The sequence below is a fragment of the Erinaceus europaeus genome, chromosome 17 (genome assembly GCF_950295315.1).
Source record: "Erinaceus europaeus chromosome 17, mEriEur2.1, whole genome shotgun sequence".
Lineage (NCBI taxonomy): Eukaryota > Metazoa > Chordata > Mammalia > Eulipotyphla > Erinaceidae > Erinaceus > Erinaceus europaeus.
This window is the reverse complement of record NC_080178.1, coordinates 15,279,395-15,297,670: the sequence shown is the minus strand read 5'-3', so window position 1 is coordinate 15,297,670 and position 18,276 is coordinate 15,279,395. Positions and strand designations below refer to the sequence as shown.

The 18,276-nt window shown below is 49.0% G+C and overlaps 1 protein-coding gene across 2 annotated transcripts in view; it reads right to left on the bottom strand.

Moving 5' to 3' along the window:
* Positions 1–18,276, bottom strand: part of ARHGAP1 (Rho GTPase activating protein 1) — a 30,628-nt gene that overhangs the window by 8,812 nt on the left and 3,540 nt on the right. For both annotated transcript variants that reach the window (XM_016186442.2, XM_060176487.1), the window contains exons 2-4: positions 16,725–16,906; positions 16,477–16,572; positions 9,355–9,442 (exon numbers count right to left, since the gene is read on the bottom strand). In XM_016186442.2, coding sequence (XP_016041928.1) covers positions 9,355–9,442; positions 16,477–16,572; positions 16,725–16,857 — 317 coding nt within the window. In that variant the 5' untranslated portion in view covers positions 16,858–16,906. The remainder of the gene's footprint in view (positions 1–9,354; positions 9,443–16,476; positions 16,573–16,724; positions 16,907–18,276) is intronic.

The window sequence follows — 18,276 nt, the reverse complement described above, 5'->3', positions numbered from 1 at the left end:
TTTTTTTTGACACCTGCAGACCTGCTTCACTGCCTGTGAAGCGAATCCCCTGCAGGTGGAGAACCAGGAGCTCGAACTAGAATCCTTATGCCGGTCCTTGCACTTTGTGCCACGCACGCTTAGCCACTGCACTACCGCCTGTCTTCTGCATGTTTCAACCCATTTTTTCCAATATCACTTGTTGAAGAAACTCACCTTTCCCCATTTAATATTCTGGGCACCTTTGTCAAAGATTACATGTCTATAGGTGTGGGATAAAATAATGTTTCTGGCTGGCAAGACAGCTCACCTAGATAGCACACCTGTTCTGTCATGCACACAACCTAGGCTCAAGTCCAGTCCTTGTCGCACTGGAGGAGGCTCAGTGTTGTGGTTTCCTTCCTTTTCTCCCTCTGTCTTGATCTGAAACTTTTGGGACAGAGTATGAAGAAGACATTTTCAAACTATGGCAGGAATAGGTTACCCTCAGGGAGGTGGTGGTTCAATGGATAAAGGATGTTCCTTGTACCACATGTACTAAAGTTGAGTGATGCTCTGGTTTCTCAAAAACAAATAAACTAGGGGCCAGGTGGTGGCACACCTGGTCGAGTACACATGTTACAATGCATAAGGATGCAGGTTCAGGGAGTCAAGCGGTAGCGCAGCAGGTTAAGCGCATGTGGTGCGAAGCACAAGGACTGGCTTAAGGATCCTGGTTCAAACCCCCGGCTCCCCACCTGCAGGGGTGTCGCTTCACAGGTGGTGAAGCAGGTCTGCAGGTGTCTGTCTTTCTCTCCCCCTCTCTGTCTTCCCCTCCTCTCTCCATTTCTCTGTCATATATAACAATAGCAACATCAATAACAACAACAATAAAAAAACAAGGGCAACAAAAGGGAAAATAAATAAATAAATTTTAAAAAAAAGAATGCAGGTTCAAGCCCCCGGTCCCCACCTATGGGAGGAAAGCTTCATGAGTGGTGAAGCAGAGCTGCAGGTGTCTCTCTCTCCCTCTCTATCACCCCCTTCCCTCTTGGTTTCTGGCTGTCTCTATACAATAAGTAAATATAATACAAATAAATAAACTGTAAAATAAATTTAAAAAATGGGGACTGGGTAGTGACTCATTCAGTAGAATTCACAAATCACTCTAACCAAGGACATGCCTGCAGAGGGGAGGCTTCACGAGCAGTGGAGCAGAGCTGCAGGTGTCCCTCTTCCATGACTCTCTCTCTCCCTCTTACCCTTCCTATCAAAAGAAAATCACTATTTGGAATGGTGGTGCCATGGTGGGGAAAGAGAAAAAAACCTAAATTAAATGGCAAAAACTGAAGTGAAAATACATATACCCTTTGATGGATATACGAAGTTATGTTTAAGGGGTCGGGCAGTGGCACACCAGGTTAACCGCACACAGTAAGAAGTGCAAGGACTGACACAAGGATCCTGGTTTGAGCCCCTGGCTCCTTACCTGCAGGGGAGTCACTTCACAAGTGGTGAAGCAGGTGTCTATCTTTCTCTCTCCCTTCCTATCTTCCCCTCCTCTCAATTTTTCTCTGTTCTATCCAAAAAAGATTGAAAAAAAATGCCAGAGTAGATTCATAGTGCTGGCACTGAACCCAAGCGATAAACCCTGAAGGCAATAAAATAAACTCATGTTTACCAGAAGTTACAAAGTATTCACCATAAAAATATATGCAAGGGGGAGTCAGGCGGTAGGTGGCGCAAAGAACAAGGACTGGCATAAGGATCCCAGTTCGAGCTCCCGACTCCCCTTCTGTAGGGAGGTCGCTTCACAAGCAGTGAAGCAGATCTGCAGGTGTCTTTCTCTCCCCCTCTGTCTTTCCCTCCTCTCTCCATTTCTCTCTGTCCTATCCAACAACGACATCAATTAACAACAACAACAATAACTACAACAATGAAACAAGGGCAACAAAAGGGAATAAATAAATATTAAAAAAATTATATATATGTGTGTGTGTGTGTGTGTGTGTTCAAGGGGCCAGGAGGTGCTCACCCAGCAGAGTGCATTCCACCATGCAGACAGACCAGGTTTGAGCCCCTGGCCGCTTCATGGAAGCATCTTCCTGGGGGGAAGTATCCCAGGTTATGGAGCACTGCTGTACTGTCTCTCCTATCTTTCTGTCTCTCTCTCTGTCTCTCATCCTCTGCCTAAAATAAAAAAAGAGAAGGAGGGGCAGGTGGTGGGGCACCTGGTTGAGTACACATGTAACAAAGCATAAGGATCCAAGTTCAAGCCCCCATCTGCAGGGAGAAAAGCTTCAAGAGTGTGAAGCACTGCTGCAGGTGTCTCTATTTTTCTCTCCCTTCTCTTGATTTCTGTTTCAATAGATAGCATAATGGTTATGCAAAGAAACTCTTATGCCTGAAGCTCCAAAGTCCCAGGTTCAATCCCCTACATCACCATAAGCCACAGCTGAACAGTCCTCTGGTAACAAAAAAAAAGAGAGAGAATAAATAAAACAACAATAACTACAACAATAATAATAAAAAAGGGCAACAAAAGGGAAAAAAAAGTAAACTAATCTTACAAGACCTGATCTGAAGGAAAGAGAGATACACAGAAGCATTCTTGCAGACCACTGTTCACTGAGGCTTGTTTAATAATGAGAATCATAAAGGGTCGAGCCGCAGCACACTGTCCCGAGACAGGGAGCCGGTTAAGTAAATCATAGGATGCCTATAAATAAACCAGCTCACAGGATGTTTCCGCAGACAGAGCTAACCTATGCAGTCGGACCTCAAAGCTGTGGCTACCCTTTGGGGTAGTGGCTGGGAGAACAAAAGGAAGTTTGTGGGTGTCATGGGTGTGTTCAGGTTTTGAAAATTCACTAGACTACTTGCTACATTTGCTCACATTTTTTGAACATACAGTGTTTCACAATGATTTTTTTTTTTTTTTGTGACAGGAAGGGGTAGTAATAGGGGTAGTAATCCACACTAGAAGATACTTGTATTGTTGTTGTTTGGGCTTCACTGCTCCAGGCTGACTTTTCAGATAGAGAAACAGCATGTGAGAGAGGCAAAGAATTAGCACTGAAGTTTCGAAGCTGCGTCAAGTGTTGGGGGCCGGGCCCACTGCCCGGGAAGTCCAGGCGGCCATTGTTCCCATGAGAGTCTGAGCGGGTCGACCCCAGACGCTCCCCACTGCGGGTTGAGATAAGGCAGGTCCCTCCTGACCTCTGGAATTTATAACTTGGACCCCCGGACATGGGCGCCTCTCTACACATGCCACCCTTCCTCCCTTTTTAAACAAAGACCATAAATGACTGTGTATGGCTAACTTGAAAACCGCCAGCAAACATCCTGATTGCTCAGCTGCCTCTCTTCCCCCCTGCCCTGAAGTGCCTGCAATCTATCTCCAGAAAAATGTACACTGTGAAGCTTATGATCAAACCTTGTGTGGTAACCTTTTACTTGTGATCAAATAGTCTATAGGTCAAAATGTGACTATGCATTGTGTTGCTCTGTGTTTGGGTTAATAATGACCTCAACTGGGAGTCGGGTTAAGCGCAGGTAGCACAAAGCGCAAGGACCCGCGTAAGGATCCCAGTTCGAGCCCCCCGGCTCCTCACCTGCAGGGGAGTCACTTCACAGTCGGTGAAGCAGGTCTGCACTGCAGGTGTCTGTCTTTCTCTCCCTCTCTCTGTCTTCCCCTCCTCTCTCCATTTCTCTCTGTCCTTTCCAACAACAACGACATCAATAACAACAATAACTACAACAATAAAAAAAAAGGGCAACAAAGGGAATAAATAAATATTTAAAAAGTATAATTTAAAAAATTACCTCAACTTTCCCCCCCAAGCAATGGGTATATTTGCCTGTCGTTTCCCCAATAAACGAGTGGCCCATGGAGGTTCTCTCAGAGCTGACTGCTTGTCAGTTGTGAGTGTCAAAGTGAGCTCACTGTTGTGAGCACTTTGCCCCTGCCACGCAGAGCCACCTCAGGACTCCCAGGGGGCCACTGTGACCCTTTGCCACCGCTGGCCAGGGCGGTGAGGGACCCAGAGCAAGCCTGTAGTCAAGCAAAGTAGATGCACTATCCGGAGGAGCCATTTTATCGGCTTCTAAACAATATTTTCACACATTTACTTAGGACAGAAACAGAAACTGAGGTCAGGTGATGGCGCACCTGATTAAGTGCACACACTACAATGCGCAAGGAGCCAGGTTCAAGCCCCTGGTCCCCACCTGTAGGGGGAAAGATTCACAAGTGGTGAAGCAGGGCTGCAGGTGTATCTCTGTCTCTCTCCATCTCTATCTCCTCCTCCCCTCAGTTACTCCCTGTCTCTATCCAATAATAAATAAATAAATAAATCTTTAAAAAATAAAAGAGAAACAAACTGAGGGGGGCCAGGTGGTAGCACAGTGGGTTAAGCACACGTTATGAGAAGCACAAGGACCTGTGTAAGGATCCTGGTTTGAGCCCCCGGCTCCTCACCTGCAGGGGAGTCACTTCACAAGAGGCAAAGCAGGTCTGCAGATGTCTCTGTCTTCCCCTCTCTCAATTTCTCTCTGTTCTATCCAACAACAACAATAGCAATAACAACCACAACAAGGGCAACAAAATGGGAAAAATGGCCTCCAGGAGCAGTGGATTCGTAGTGCAGGCACCAAGCCCCAGAGACAATCCTGGAGACAAGGGGAAAAAAAAGAAAGAAAGGAAGGAAGGAAGGAAGGAAGGAAGGAAGGAAGACAGACAGACAAACTGGAAGGGAGAGTTAGGAGAGAGAGAGAAAAGCAGCACCGTTTCACTGCTCATGAAGCTTCCCCCCAGCCCCCAGAGAAGGGACTGAGCACTTGAACCTGAGTCTTTGCACACTGCAGTGTGTACAATCAACCAGGTATGCCACCACCCAGCCCCTAATATTAATTAATATATATATATATATATATATATATATTTGCCTCCAGGGTTATTGCTAGGGCTTGGTGCCTGCACTATGAATATACTGCTCCTAGAGGCCATTTTTCCCATTTTGTTGCCCTTGCTATTGGTATTGTTATTATTGCCATTGCTGTTGGATAGGACAGAGAGAAATCTAGAGAGGAAGGGAAAACAGAGAGGGGAGAGAAAGATAGACACCTCTAGACCTGCTTCAACACCTGTGAAGCCACCTCCCTGCAGGTGGGAGCCGGGGGCTTGAACTGGAATCCTTACGCGGATCCTTGTGCATTGCACCGTGTGCTTAACCTGCTGAGCTACCATTGGCCCCCTAAAAAATATATTCTTAAGAATATCCTTGAAGAATGTTTACTGCTAAGAAGATCAAGATAACATCTAAGAATACAGGGCTGGCTGTGATGAGGCAGTGGTTCAGCAAGTAGAGAGCAGGTTGTATCCGTGGGGCCTTGGTTTGACCTCTGCCACTGCAGAAGCCAGAAAGGAGGAGAGAAGTGTTCTGACCTCCTTCCCTCTTATAAAATAAGCCTTTAAAAACCTGCAAAGTAGAGAGCTCTGTATATGCTACAGAAAAAAGATAGGAAATGAATACATGAAGATACGAATACAGTAATTTCTCATTAAGTGATGAGTGTATGGTAAACTAAATTATTTTTCTCTTTTTTGTAATCACTGGGGTTTCACTGCTCTGCTGAATCAACATTTTGAGGGAGAGAGAGAGACAGACAGACAGACAGACAGACATCCCATAGCACTGAAAAGCATGGGTGCTAGATTTGAACCTGACAAAACAGGAAAAGACACCTGCCTAGTAGAACTATCTTGCCATAGAAAATTTAAATTTTCTAAACTGTAGGAAAAAAAACATATTATATATTAAAAAACATATATATATATATATATATATTTTTTTTAAATCAGCTCTGGCTTATGGCAGTATGGGGGATTGAACCTGGGACTTGAGAGCTTCAGGCATGAAAGTCTCTTTGCATAACCATTATGCTATACCCCTACCTGGGTTGGGGGTTGAACCTGGGACTTTGGAGTCTCAGGCTCGAGTCTCTTTGCATAATCATTATACTATCTAGCCCCACCCCAAAATATTTTCTTGTTTTTCTTTTCTTTTTTTAAATTATCTTTATTTATTTATTGGATAGAGACAACCAGGAGTCAAGAGGAAGGGGGAGACAGAGAGGGAGAGACAGAGAGATACCTGCAGCACTGCTTCACCACTTGCAAAGCTTTCCTCCTGCAGGTGGGGACTGGGGTCTCAAACCCGGGTCCTTGAGCACTGTAGTGTTTGCCAGGTATGCCACCACCTGGCCCACTGGCTGTTTTGCTAAGTTCTTGAAATGTGTATTACTTTATAAATGTAGTCAAATGCACTTTGTGTTTGTTATAGAACCTAATGCCTACTACAGCCTAGTGAGGTGGGCACAGTTCTTTTGCAAAAGATTAACGGGAGTCGGGTGTAGCTCAGCGGGTTAAGCGCAGGTGGCGCAAAGCACAAGGACCAGCATAAGGATCCCAGTTCGAGCCCCCGGCTCCCCACCTGCAGGGGAGTCACTTCACAGGCAGTGAAGCAGGTCTGCAGGTGTCTGTCTTTCTCTCCCCCTCTGTCTTCCCCTCCTCTCTCCATTTCTCTCTGTCCTATCCAACAACGACAGCAATAACAACAACAACAATAAACAACAAAGGCACCAAAAGGGAAAATAAATAAATAAATGTAAAAAAAAATTAGAAAAAGATTAACAAGGGGCTGGGTAGTGGCGCACCTGGCTAAGCACACATATTAGAGTACACAAGGACCTGGGTTCAAGCCCCCAGTCCCCACCTGCAGGGGGAAAGCTTTCCAAGTGGTGAAGCAGGTTTGCAGGTGTCTCTCTGTCTCTCTCCCTAAATCCCCTCCGCCTCTCAATTTGGCTGTCTCTATCCAATAAATAAATAAAGATAATAAAAAATGTTTTAAAATGATTAATGAGAGAAAGAAAAAACAAAAATCCCTCTGGTATATTTGATCCTGGGGATCAATCCTGGGACCTCACGCTCGTAGGTCAGGTACTCCACCTCTACCTCTCTGGCATAATCTCTCTCCCTTTCTCTCTCTGCACCACCCCCCCACCAGAGCACTACTCAGCTCTGGTTTGTGATGGTGCTGGGGACTGAACCCAGAACCCCCAAATCTCAGCCGTGAAAGTATTTTTGAATAGCCATTATGCCATCTCCCCAGCTCATTATTTCCATTTTTCTGAGACTTATACAGCTCAGAAAAGAATTACTCCTGGGAGTTGGGTGGTAGCACAGTGGGTTAAGCGCATGTGGCATCAAAACAAGGACCAGAGGAAGGATCCTGGTTCAAGCCCCCAGCTGCCTATCTGCAGGGTAGTCGCTTCACAGGCGGTAAAACAGGTCTGCAGGTGTCTATCTTTCTCTCCCCCTTTCTGTCTTCCCCTCCTCTCTCCATTTCTCCCTGTCCTATCCAACAATGATGACATCAACAACAATCACAATAACTACAACAATAAAACAACAAGGGCAACAAATAAATTTTTAAAAAGATTATATATTAAAAAAAGAGTTACTCCCATCCCTCCAGCTGACAGTAGGTCTGAGCAGAGCTGAAGTTTCATGAGGTCTTCTGAATCCAAGTTTTCAGGCACTTTTTTTTCTTAGTATTTTATTTATTTTATTTTTGAGAGAGATGCAGAGAGAGAAAGACACAGAGAAATAGCAGAGCCCTGCACAGCTCTGGTTTATGGTGGTGCAGAGGATTGAACCTAGGACTCTGGAGCCTCAAGCATGAGAGTCTCTTTGCATAACCATTATGCTATCTACCCCTGCCCTTTTTTATATATTTTTTTAAAATTTCATTTCATTTATTTTACCAGAGCATTGTTCAGTTCTGGCTCATGGTGGTGCATGGGTTGAATTTGGGATTTCAGAGCCTCAGACATGAGAGTCTCTTTGCATAGCTACTATGCTACTACCCTGCCTTCTTCAGGCACTTTCTGTGTGAACCCTCCACATCACAGGGGACAGTAGGGAGAAGCCAATTTGAAATGACCTGACTGCAAACAAGGTAACATGACTGATCCTTGAAGGAGACATCAGGGAATGAGACCAGGCCTGACTGGGGAGTCAGTGGCACTCTAGGGAGGACAAGGAGACAGGCAGGACAGATGGCACTAGGCTTCTGGGAGCCCAAGAGTGTGGGTGAAGCCTCACTCACCAAGCTCTCTCATTGGAAACTTGGTGCTTTCCCACCTCCATGCTGACTTCCTCCCACGCAGACTACTGTCTACCTGGCCAAGAGTCTATCCCCTGTCTGGTGGCGGTTGGGGAGAGTGTGTGACTCAGTCCTCTTCTGGCAGAGCTCCTAGGCCAGCTCCTGCCTGCCCGGCTAAGCCATGGCAGGAGCAGGGAGGGGAGGGTTCATGAGGTCAGAGAGCAGGAACTCACTTGGTCAGAGACACTGCAGACTTGAGAGTGTTTCCCCTTCTTCTGCCGCACCCCTGGCCTGGCCTGTCCCTGACTCCTCTCCACCCATCACAACACACACACACACACACACACACACACACACACACACACACACACACACACACACACACACACGGAGTCCAGATCCCACAGAGCTGGAGAGGGCAGTGCAGATGTCCTCAGTGTGGGGAGCTTCCAACTGGCCGGGAGAGAGGTATGAGGTGGTAACCCAGCAACACTCCCTCCCAGGACGGTCTCCATGGAGGTCCCACATTCTGCATGCTCAGCAAGGCTTCAGCAAAGGCTCACTAATAAACTGCTGTCCTGCAGGGGGTTCTGTCAAGCTCCGGCTGCCCATCAGCCTGCCACTTGCACCGGGCTATTTCTAGAGTAGCCTGAACGACTGCACCTAAGTCACTGGCAGGGCTAGGGAGACAGCACAATGGTTCTGCAAAAGGCTTTCATGCCTGAGGCTCTGAGGTCCCAGGTTCAATCTCTAGCACCACCATAAGCCAGAGCTTAGCAGTGCGCTGGTCTCTCTTTCTCTCCTCTCTCATCAAAACAAACAAAATATTAAAGAGAAAAAAAAGTTACTAGCACCACATGTGACCCAAAAGAACACTGAATATTCATGTGAATGAGTTGAGTGCAGTGTAATTAGAGTAATCAGTCCGGATATTTGGCAAGATTCACTTTTCCCAGCATTTTCACACGTAGCGTTCTCACTCCTGCAAGGAGGGCGAGCTGTGTGACTATCTCCTCTGAGGAGTGAAGAAGAGGAGAGGGGCTTTTGTTTCCAGGTGGCACAGTGTCCAGCACACCAGAAACCAGGCCTGACTCCCCACCCAAATGCAAAACAGCCTCCTCAGGAGCAGAGACAGAGGTGGCCTGGGACCTGGGACAGGAAGGCGAATGGCATCAGGTCACATGGAGATCTGGCCACTGGTGCCACCACCCTACCTGTGGGTACTCACCCCAGCAGCTTGCTGTGGTCCAGCTGGTGGCTTGGAGGCATCCGGCAGGCACTGAACACAATGATCTTGCGTCCGTACTTGTCATCTCCTAGGTGTGGGGAAAGAGGAAGCACAGTGGGTGGAGGAGGAAGAGATAAGTGCAACAAGAAACTGAAAGGTGCCAGGCTTGAGGTAGGTGCCAGGTAGGCCAAACACAGAGTGGGCACTGCCTTTGGGACATGTCACCAAAGAGAGAGGGACAGGCTACACTTAGTGTGACTGAGCTGGGGTAGAAAGTATGACACAAAATGCTTATCACTGGAGAAATATATATAAAAAAAAATGTGGTCGGGGGTCAGGCACACAGTGGGTTAAGTGCACGTAGCGTGAAGCACAAGGACCAGCATAAGGATCCGGGTTCGAGCCCCTGGCTCCCCACCTGCAGGGGAGTCGCTTCACAGGCAGTGAAGCAGGTCTGCAGTCGTCTATCTTTCTCTCCCTGTCTCTGTCTTCCCCTCCTCTTTCCATTTCTCTTTGTCCTATTCAACAACAATGACATCAATAATAACAATAATAACTACAACAACAATTTTTAAAAAGGGCAACAAAAGGGGGAAGAAAGCAAAAATTAAAAAAAAAAAAGTAGTCTTTCCTCATAAGGGCCTCATTTAGTGCCTAACAACCATGTCCAGCCTCGAGTAAGCCCTCCATGTTCAGTCATTTAAAGGCATAAAGGGGTGGGGACATAGCTCAGTCACAGAGTACACTTTGCTTTGTGAAACCCTGGTAAGATCCCCGGCCAACAGCCTCCAGAAAAATAAAATTAAAGGAATGAGATACTAAGACATCCTACATTGTGAAAGATTCTTGAAAATATTGCGCTAAGTGAAAAAGCCAGGCCCACAAGGCCACGTGGGTGTGTGATTCCATGTCTGTGAGTTGTCTCAAACGGATAAGTGCATTGAAACAAAGTAAATTCATGGCTGCCAGGTGCCAGGAGGAGGCAGAATGTCCACTTGTGGGTAAAGGGGTTTGGGATGCCTATGGATGGGATTTTGGAATTAGGTAGGTAGAGGTGGTGGCTTCACATTTTAAGTGCACAAAATGACTATGGATTGTATTATTTGAAATGGTTAGTTTTATGTTTTGTGAATTTCACTTTAACTGAAAAAGAGAGTCATGCCCACCAAGCCAATTGTTATTTGCTCAAACAATCATCTTACAAGTCCAGGCTATTCCGGAAGCACCCCCTCTGAGCAGCTTCTATTTGATAAACTTCGAGAAGCTTCTCAACAAGTCTGAGGCCACTGAGGAAATCAGTCTAGTTATTTAATATTCTTTTTTTTTTTCTTGCAGCACCAGGGCCTCAAACACGTGAGATTTCACCATTCCAAACCACTTTTTTTTTTTTTTTTTACTTAGATTTAAAGAGGGAGATACAGAAGGAGAGATATCGCAGCACCTCCTGTGTGGTCTTGAGGCTCAAACATGCAAGGCATGCATCCTATCAGGTGAGCTATCTCTCTAGCCCTGGTCATGATTCATTTTTTAAAAAGATTTAGTTATCTATTTATTTAATGAAAGAGAGAAGGAGAGAGAACTAGAGCATCATTCTGGCATGTGCGGTGCCGGGGATCGAACCCATGTACAATTCCTGTCCTGCATTCCTGAGCTGCCTCCTCAACTGCTCAAGTCTCAGTTTTATTTATTTACTTATTTTAAATATTTATTTATTTATTCCCTTTTGTTGCCCTTGTCGTCTTAGTGTTGTAGTTACTGATGTCCTCGTTGTTGGATAGGACAGAGAGAAATGGAGAGAGGAGGGGAAGACAGAGAGGGGGAGAGAAAGACAGACAGCTGCAGACCTGCTTCACCACTTGTGAAGTGACACCCCTACAGGTGGGGAGCCGAAGGCTCGAACTGGGATCCTTAAGCCGGTCCTTGCACTTTGCACCACCTGTGCTTAACCCAACTCCCTCAGTTTGGATGACTGGAAAAACTTTCTGGTTTTATTACACTTGGTTCAGATGACTTTTGGATATTTCTAAAATATATATATCACATGATTTCTCATTAAGGATATTCTAAAGAATGAGGAATTTGTATTGCTTTGGGTATAATCTCTCAGGAATCTTTGTCCAAAACTAGTGACTCAAAAACAAAACAAACTAGTCCCTCTCTGATGGTCTGACCACCTGACTTTGTCATAAAACTGGGGAGCTCCTGAGACAGATAGTATTGCCCCCCTCCAAGGAGAGATGTCCTTCCAGGGTCATCATGGATCAGGGACCCTGAGCAGAGAACAATGGGGACAGGCTGGTCCCCACTCCACCACGCCCCAGTGGTCTGCTCTCCATCTCTACCCTCAGGCCTCTCCCAAGAAACCACGCCACACTTAGCTAACCCTCACTACGTCAGAGGCAAACAGAAAGAATTTACACAGCCTGTGAGATGCAGTGGGCTGGCCCTACCTCTGCCTGAGGACCCCCACGCCCTCACTGAACAAAGACATCATCTTGCCACTTCTTAGCCAGGAGCCAGTGCTCTTCCAAAGATGTTCTCTGATCCTTTTCTCTGGGCCTGGGGTAAGGAAGGGGACTGAAAGAGGCTTCTGGAATATGGATGGATGTGGCCTCGGTCCCTGTTTTGGTCCCACTTAGTATCTTACTCCCCAGCGACCTAACTACCATGTCCAGCCTCTTGAATAAGCCCTCCGTCCCTCCCATCTCCACCCCATGCACTGTCTGATTTCTACTGGCCCTAGAAGGTCCCTCTGGGACTCCCTTGCTGAAGCTCTGAAGGTCAGCCCACCAAGCCTACGGTGAGGCTGTTCTCTCTAGACTGCCCCAACTTCTAGCCCTAGAGAACTGTATGTTCATACCCACCTACACACACACACCCAAGACCCCTGTCTTGAGTTTTCTTTTCCTCCTAAACCCAGCCCCAGATCTGCTCTAGGGTCCAGAGCCTGGTGAATGTCCCTCAGACAGGCTCAAGGGCCACAGGCTACACGCCCACGACACAGCCACGCTGGCACTCCTGTCCATGACAGGCTGCTCTGAGCTTCTGCTGTTTCTCAGGCCACACACCACTTTCCCTAGAGCCTTCTGCTCTAGATGGCTCTGGGTTCACACCTTTGACTCCCATAAGAGTCATTCCACAGAATCTCTTCCCAGGAGCCTGTGCATTCTCTTCCTCCTAGACAGGTTAGCTGCCCCTTTTAATGCTCTCAGCAGGAGCTGTTATTCATCTCTGTCATGACGTTTCAGTGTAACTGGTTATGGGCTTGTCTCCAACTGGCTGTGAGTGGCTGGATGAGAGGGTGTCTCCTCCGTCTCTGGATTTCTCACACTGGCGCAGAGCCCAGCACGGGGTGGCTGAGCAACAGATGCTGATAGGCTGATCAAAGTCACAGGTCAGCACCACATGGTCTGCACAGATCTGTTCCAGAATGTTCACAGAGATAGCTAGGTGCCCAAAGTGCTTTAGACAGTAGTTTTCCCAAAGCCCAAGGCAGAATTCCTCCAGTTGTATAAGCAGAGATCCCTCGGCAAATCTGTCTACGGTAAAAGTCCAGCTGCCTCCGGCAACAGGCTTACTTCTGAAGGAGCAATTGCTCCCTGCTTTTTTCCTAGTCCCTGCCTAGGTCCCAACATCCTGGGACCCCACAGGCCAGCAGCATTCAGCTTTGGGACCTGTCCTGATTCACCCGTAGGCTCTGACAGATTGAAGAGAACACTGGTAGGGTGCAGGAACGAAGGGTCAGGCTGGCCAACTCTACCTCACACCACATGAACAACCTGGAGTCTCCACACCCCCTGGCTTCCTACTGCCAGTCTGTGAGGGTGGGAGCAGTTTCTGTCTCTGCCTCTGCCTCTCACAGGGGAGAAAATACCCAGGATGTGGGAGGGGGGCTTGGGGAAAAGAATGAGGGACTCCAAAAGATTCTTTCCATCCCTGCCAGGGCAGGTGGGTGGGTGGGGCTGAGGACTTAGATGGGGCAGAAAGTCGGAGCTCACAGGCTGGAATGTGGAGAGCAGGTAACTAACTGGTTAAGCGAGTAATGGAGTGAGGGGTCAGGGCTGGTTTCCCTCTCTCTGCTTTGGGTGTTCAGCCATGGCTCCACCGATGGGCCTCAGAAGGTTCTCCAATGGCATGATGTTATATGAAAATACTGCCAAATAAATTAAAAAAAAAGAAAATACTGCCAATGCACACACATTTATTTTTTCCTACAGGGAGAGGGCCAGACCTCTTGTATTCTCAGAGAGGACTATGACCAGTTTGAAGAAACTTTTTTTTTTTAAAGATTTTATTTATTTGTTAATGAGAAACATAGGAGGAAAGACAAAGAGCCAGACATCACTCTGGTACATGTGCTGCCAGGGATTGAACTCAGGACCTCATGCTTGAGAGTCCAATGCTTTATCCACTGCACCACCTCCCAGACCACATGAAGAACCATTTTATGGGACTGACTGATGACTCCTTGAAGGAGGCGAGGTGTTTTTCCTCCTTGAACCTTTAAAACTGATTGCAGGACTTGCTCCACGCTGCAAGCTGAATGGAGCCAGGCTGTGACTGGGGGACACAACTCCCAGACAGGGAATGAGGCACAGGCAACCCTAGCCCTAAGCCCTTGCCCTGCCCTTCCTGGGGTAGAGTACCGACACCCAGGTTTTTGGGTGGCTCAGGCATTGGCTAGCAGGTGGGAAGATTCTGTGACAGGGAGTGTATTTTAAAAAGGCCCAGAATTCTCTTGATCTCAGAAGAGATCAGGCTTCTGTCTGGAGGCAGAGAAGCTGTGTTGTCTCAGTGAGAAGAGGCACAGGGTTTGTGGAAGGCACTGAGAAAAGCCTAGCCGCCTGGGAATGTGGCCTCTGCATTCCCCAGATACTAAACTCCCCTCTGGGGTGGCCAGGGTGTTAATCAGAAACAGTGCAGCTCCTTGGATTTCGCAGGGCATTCTGGGAGCCTGTCCCTCCCACAACCTGCAGGGTAGCCCCAGAGAAGGCAGTGGGGGCTGGGCAGCCTGCAGGAGCTGGCTTGCACACTGGCTAACCTGTCTGGGATATCGCATGCTGGCTGACAGCATGCTGGAGGCCTGAAATCTGCTGTAGAAGTTGCAGATCTGCAAGTAATAGCTGGGTTTCAATGTCTGCTGGCATACCAGTTGGGAAGAACACTTGGACGGGGTCAAATTTGACACTGGAATGTGATAACCAATACTGTGGGGTGGGGGGGGGGTCAGGAGGTACATAGGCTGCAGAGGAGTTGGGGGAGGATATCCCACCTTCCTTTCCAAATGGGCCTGTTTCTACTAACTTCTCTCAGTGGTCAGAGGCACACACGTGGGAACACCCTGCCAGAAGGGCTCTGAACTAGCATCAGGCCTGGTGCCTCTCCAGTGCTTTTCACTCCCCTTTCCCGCCCCTGGGGTCCCTTTCCCTTTGGGCTTTAGATGTGTCCTTCCCATCACCCCACCCCTAAGTCCTTCACTACTTCCGGCTCCCAGGCACCGCCAAGGCCAGCTCCAAGAGTGGGGCTGCAATTAAGCTGCCCCCACCACCCCCCGGCCTCCACCAAGAGCCCCTCCTAATTTACAGTTCAGTCCAGAGAGGGCACGCACAGGGCACACAAAGAGAGCCAGCAAGGACACCTACCTGGCTGGGCCCCCTCAGGCTCATCACACCCTGGGGAAACAGAAACAGATTGCAGCTCTGCCTGGGGTGAGGAGGGCAGAGGGCACCTGAGCACTGCCTTGGGGGTTAGTCACATAGAACAGAGGAAAGTCAGGACAGAGGTTCCTTCCTATTAGACCCCCTGACATAGACACACATAGACACACACAGACGCACACACACAGACACACAGACACACACACAGACAGACACACAGACACACACACAGATACACACACACACACAGACACACACACACAGACACACACAGACACACAGACACACACACAGACACACACAGACACAGACACACAGACACACACACAGACACACACACACACAGACAGACACACACAGACAGACACACACACACACAGACACACACACACACAGACACACACACACAGACACACACACAGACACACACACACACAGACACACACACAGACACACACACACACACACACACACACACACACTGATTAGGGTCATCTCTGGGAGTGATCAGAGAGGGTCGGAGCCAGACCAGAAAAGCACTTTCTGCCTGGCCTCTGTCAGAGGCACCCAAGCAGACGGAGACAGGTTCCAGGCGCACACATGCAGCCATGCAAACATCTCTGAGGTTCAGGGCAATGCCGTTCTTCTGCTCTGAGCTCAGCAGTCAGCAGGAGATGCCCCCTTATTGTCGGGCACCTCAGTCAGCACTAGGCTGAGTTCCCCTTGCCCCCACAATCAGCCCTGCCCTCAGACAAGCATGAAGGAAAAGACAGCCTAGAAATTCAATGTTCTCTTGGAGCAGCAGGAGCCTGAAGGCAACAACCAGGGCAGCAGCACCCCTGCTGCTGGGGTCTTCTGAGCTCTGGCTACACAGAAGCGTGGGCACTCACTGAGACCCAAGTGACATTCTCACTAGAGAGGGCCATCTACAAGGAACCCACTGCTCTTGGGTTCATGCGGTCCCTAACTTCTGGAAGGAGGCTCTGCCATTCCTACTCCCATGGAGGGAGGGTTTCCCAGGGACAGGCACCTCCCAGTCCCACAGTAATTCCCGGGGTACAAAAGTTTCTCTCATCAAACAGAGAGAAAGGAAGTAAACAAGCACTTATTCTGGGTCAACTCTGTGCTGGCTCCACTTCCCTGTGAGGAGAAAGTGAGAGCAGAGAGCAGAACTGGGAATCAAACCCACAGCTTTGACTTCAAAAGGTCATAGGAGACCACACTTCCCCCTACATGCCCTGGGCGTGGAGACAAGTGTGTGGGGGGGGGGTCACGGGCTGGGGTGAGGTTGTAAGTGGACAGACCCAGGGACCACCCCAAGTGAACCTGTGGTTTTAGAGGACACCTGCGGCCCCAGGGTCAGGGGTCAGCCACGGAGTGGGCACTGCCCCTCCCTTTACGGTCATGAAGGGTGGGGAGGAGCTGGCTTCCTTAAACCAGGAATTGCATTTCCAGGCGTGCTCACCTGCCACCTCCACAATCTGGTGTCGGGCGATGTCGTAGTAAGGGTCGTCCCACTTGAGGTGTGTGATGGGTTCTGGGGAGCTGCTTTTGGAGTCATCTGCAGAACATGGCCAAGTCAGGGGACAGTTTGGGGGACTCTTTGGCCCTCCCTGTCCTCAGGCTGATGCTCCCAGCGCCCCACCCCAGGGTGGGGGAAGGTTAGGTTTCCCCCTATCCCGCCCTTCTGAGGGTCCCTTAGGCACTGCCCACCTGACTTGGGGAAGTCAGGCATGTCATCTGAGGGCCAGTTCTTTTCGTCGATAGAGGCTAGCTTCAGCTGCTTCAGAGCCTGGCTGGTGTCCTCCACGGCCAGATCATCCTGCAGCTCTGAGAGCGGGTCCATGGCCACGCCTGTCCCGCACAGCCTCACCCTGCAGAACTTGAAGAGAAACCTGGGGGGGGGGGGGGAAGGAGCAGCTTAGTGACACGCCTTCCTTCGACTTTATCTTCTCCCATGAGCCCTCCTGCCTACCCCCAACCTCCAGGTTCCTTGGTCCCTCACTCTGTGAGTCTCATCCTGCCAAGGGCTCCACGCAGCTGTTTCTCCTGGTCCCAGATGTCTGGCCTGCTGCCAGAGATGGCAGCTGGGGCAGAGGCTAGCACAGCTCAGTGCCTGCCTGTAGGTTCTCCAGCTGGAAAGGGAAGAGCCGTGCCAGGCCCCCTGCGGCCCATCACCCAGCTGGTCAGTTATGGATGTTGTAGAGGAGAGGCACTGCAAGCACCAGGAATCCCTGGGGCTGCTCCACACCAGGGCTGCTCCACACCTAGCCTGAGAAGGGGCTCAGCTACTCCATCCCTGCCCACTGGTCCAAGGAAGAGGAGGTGGCCAGAGACCACAGGATCCCAGAAAAAAGGCCATGGCTGAGAGGCCTGGCTGGGTTTCCAGGAACCAGAAGCAGAGCATGGAATCTGCCTGCCAGCTCCTGAGGGTTCCCGAAGCTCCCCAAGTCCACTCCAATCTGTGGGAAACCCCTGACATGGGTTCCCAAGTGGGAGAGGCCAACTGACTACTACCCTACGCTAAGGGTCAAAGGGCACATATGAAGAAGGGGTGGAGGGAAGCCCAGGACATCCAGAAAGCTGAGAAACAGGAAGTGGAAAGGATTGTCACAGCAGGTGGGGAGGGATAAGAGCCAGGCGCTGAAACCAGGTTCACTCAGCTCTGAAGTCTCTCTCTTTTTTTTTAAAGAGTTTTTATTTATTTATGAGAAAGATAGGAGGAGAGAGAAAGAACCAGACATCACTCTGGCACATGTGCTGCCAAGGATCGAACTCAAGACGTCATGCTTGAGAGTCCAAAGCTTTATTACTGTGCCACCTCCCGGACCACTAGGTTTTTTTTTTTTTTTTTTTTTTTTTTTAGCCAGAGCACAGTTCAGCTCTGGCTTATGGTGGTGTGGAGGATTGAACCTGGGACTTGAGAACCTCAGGCATAAGAGTCTGTTTGCATAACCATTATGCTGTCTACCCTCGGCCCCCTGAAGTCTCTTAAGGACCTGGCTGACACAGACTGCAGCAGCACCCTCTACCGTTAGCCCTACTGGGGCCTCCCATCAGAGCTCCCCTCATGGGTGAGGGAGGGGAGGTGCGATTTGCTGCTTGAAGCCAGCTGCATTCCTAAAGCCCCAAAATTGACATATATGGTCAGAGAATTGGCAGGGCAGATAAGAGGAGTGTAGATGAGACCCAGGAGCCTGTGGGAAGCGGCGTGGGGGGTAGTGGTTGCGCTGCCAGCTGGGATCCAGACCCTGAACATGTCTGG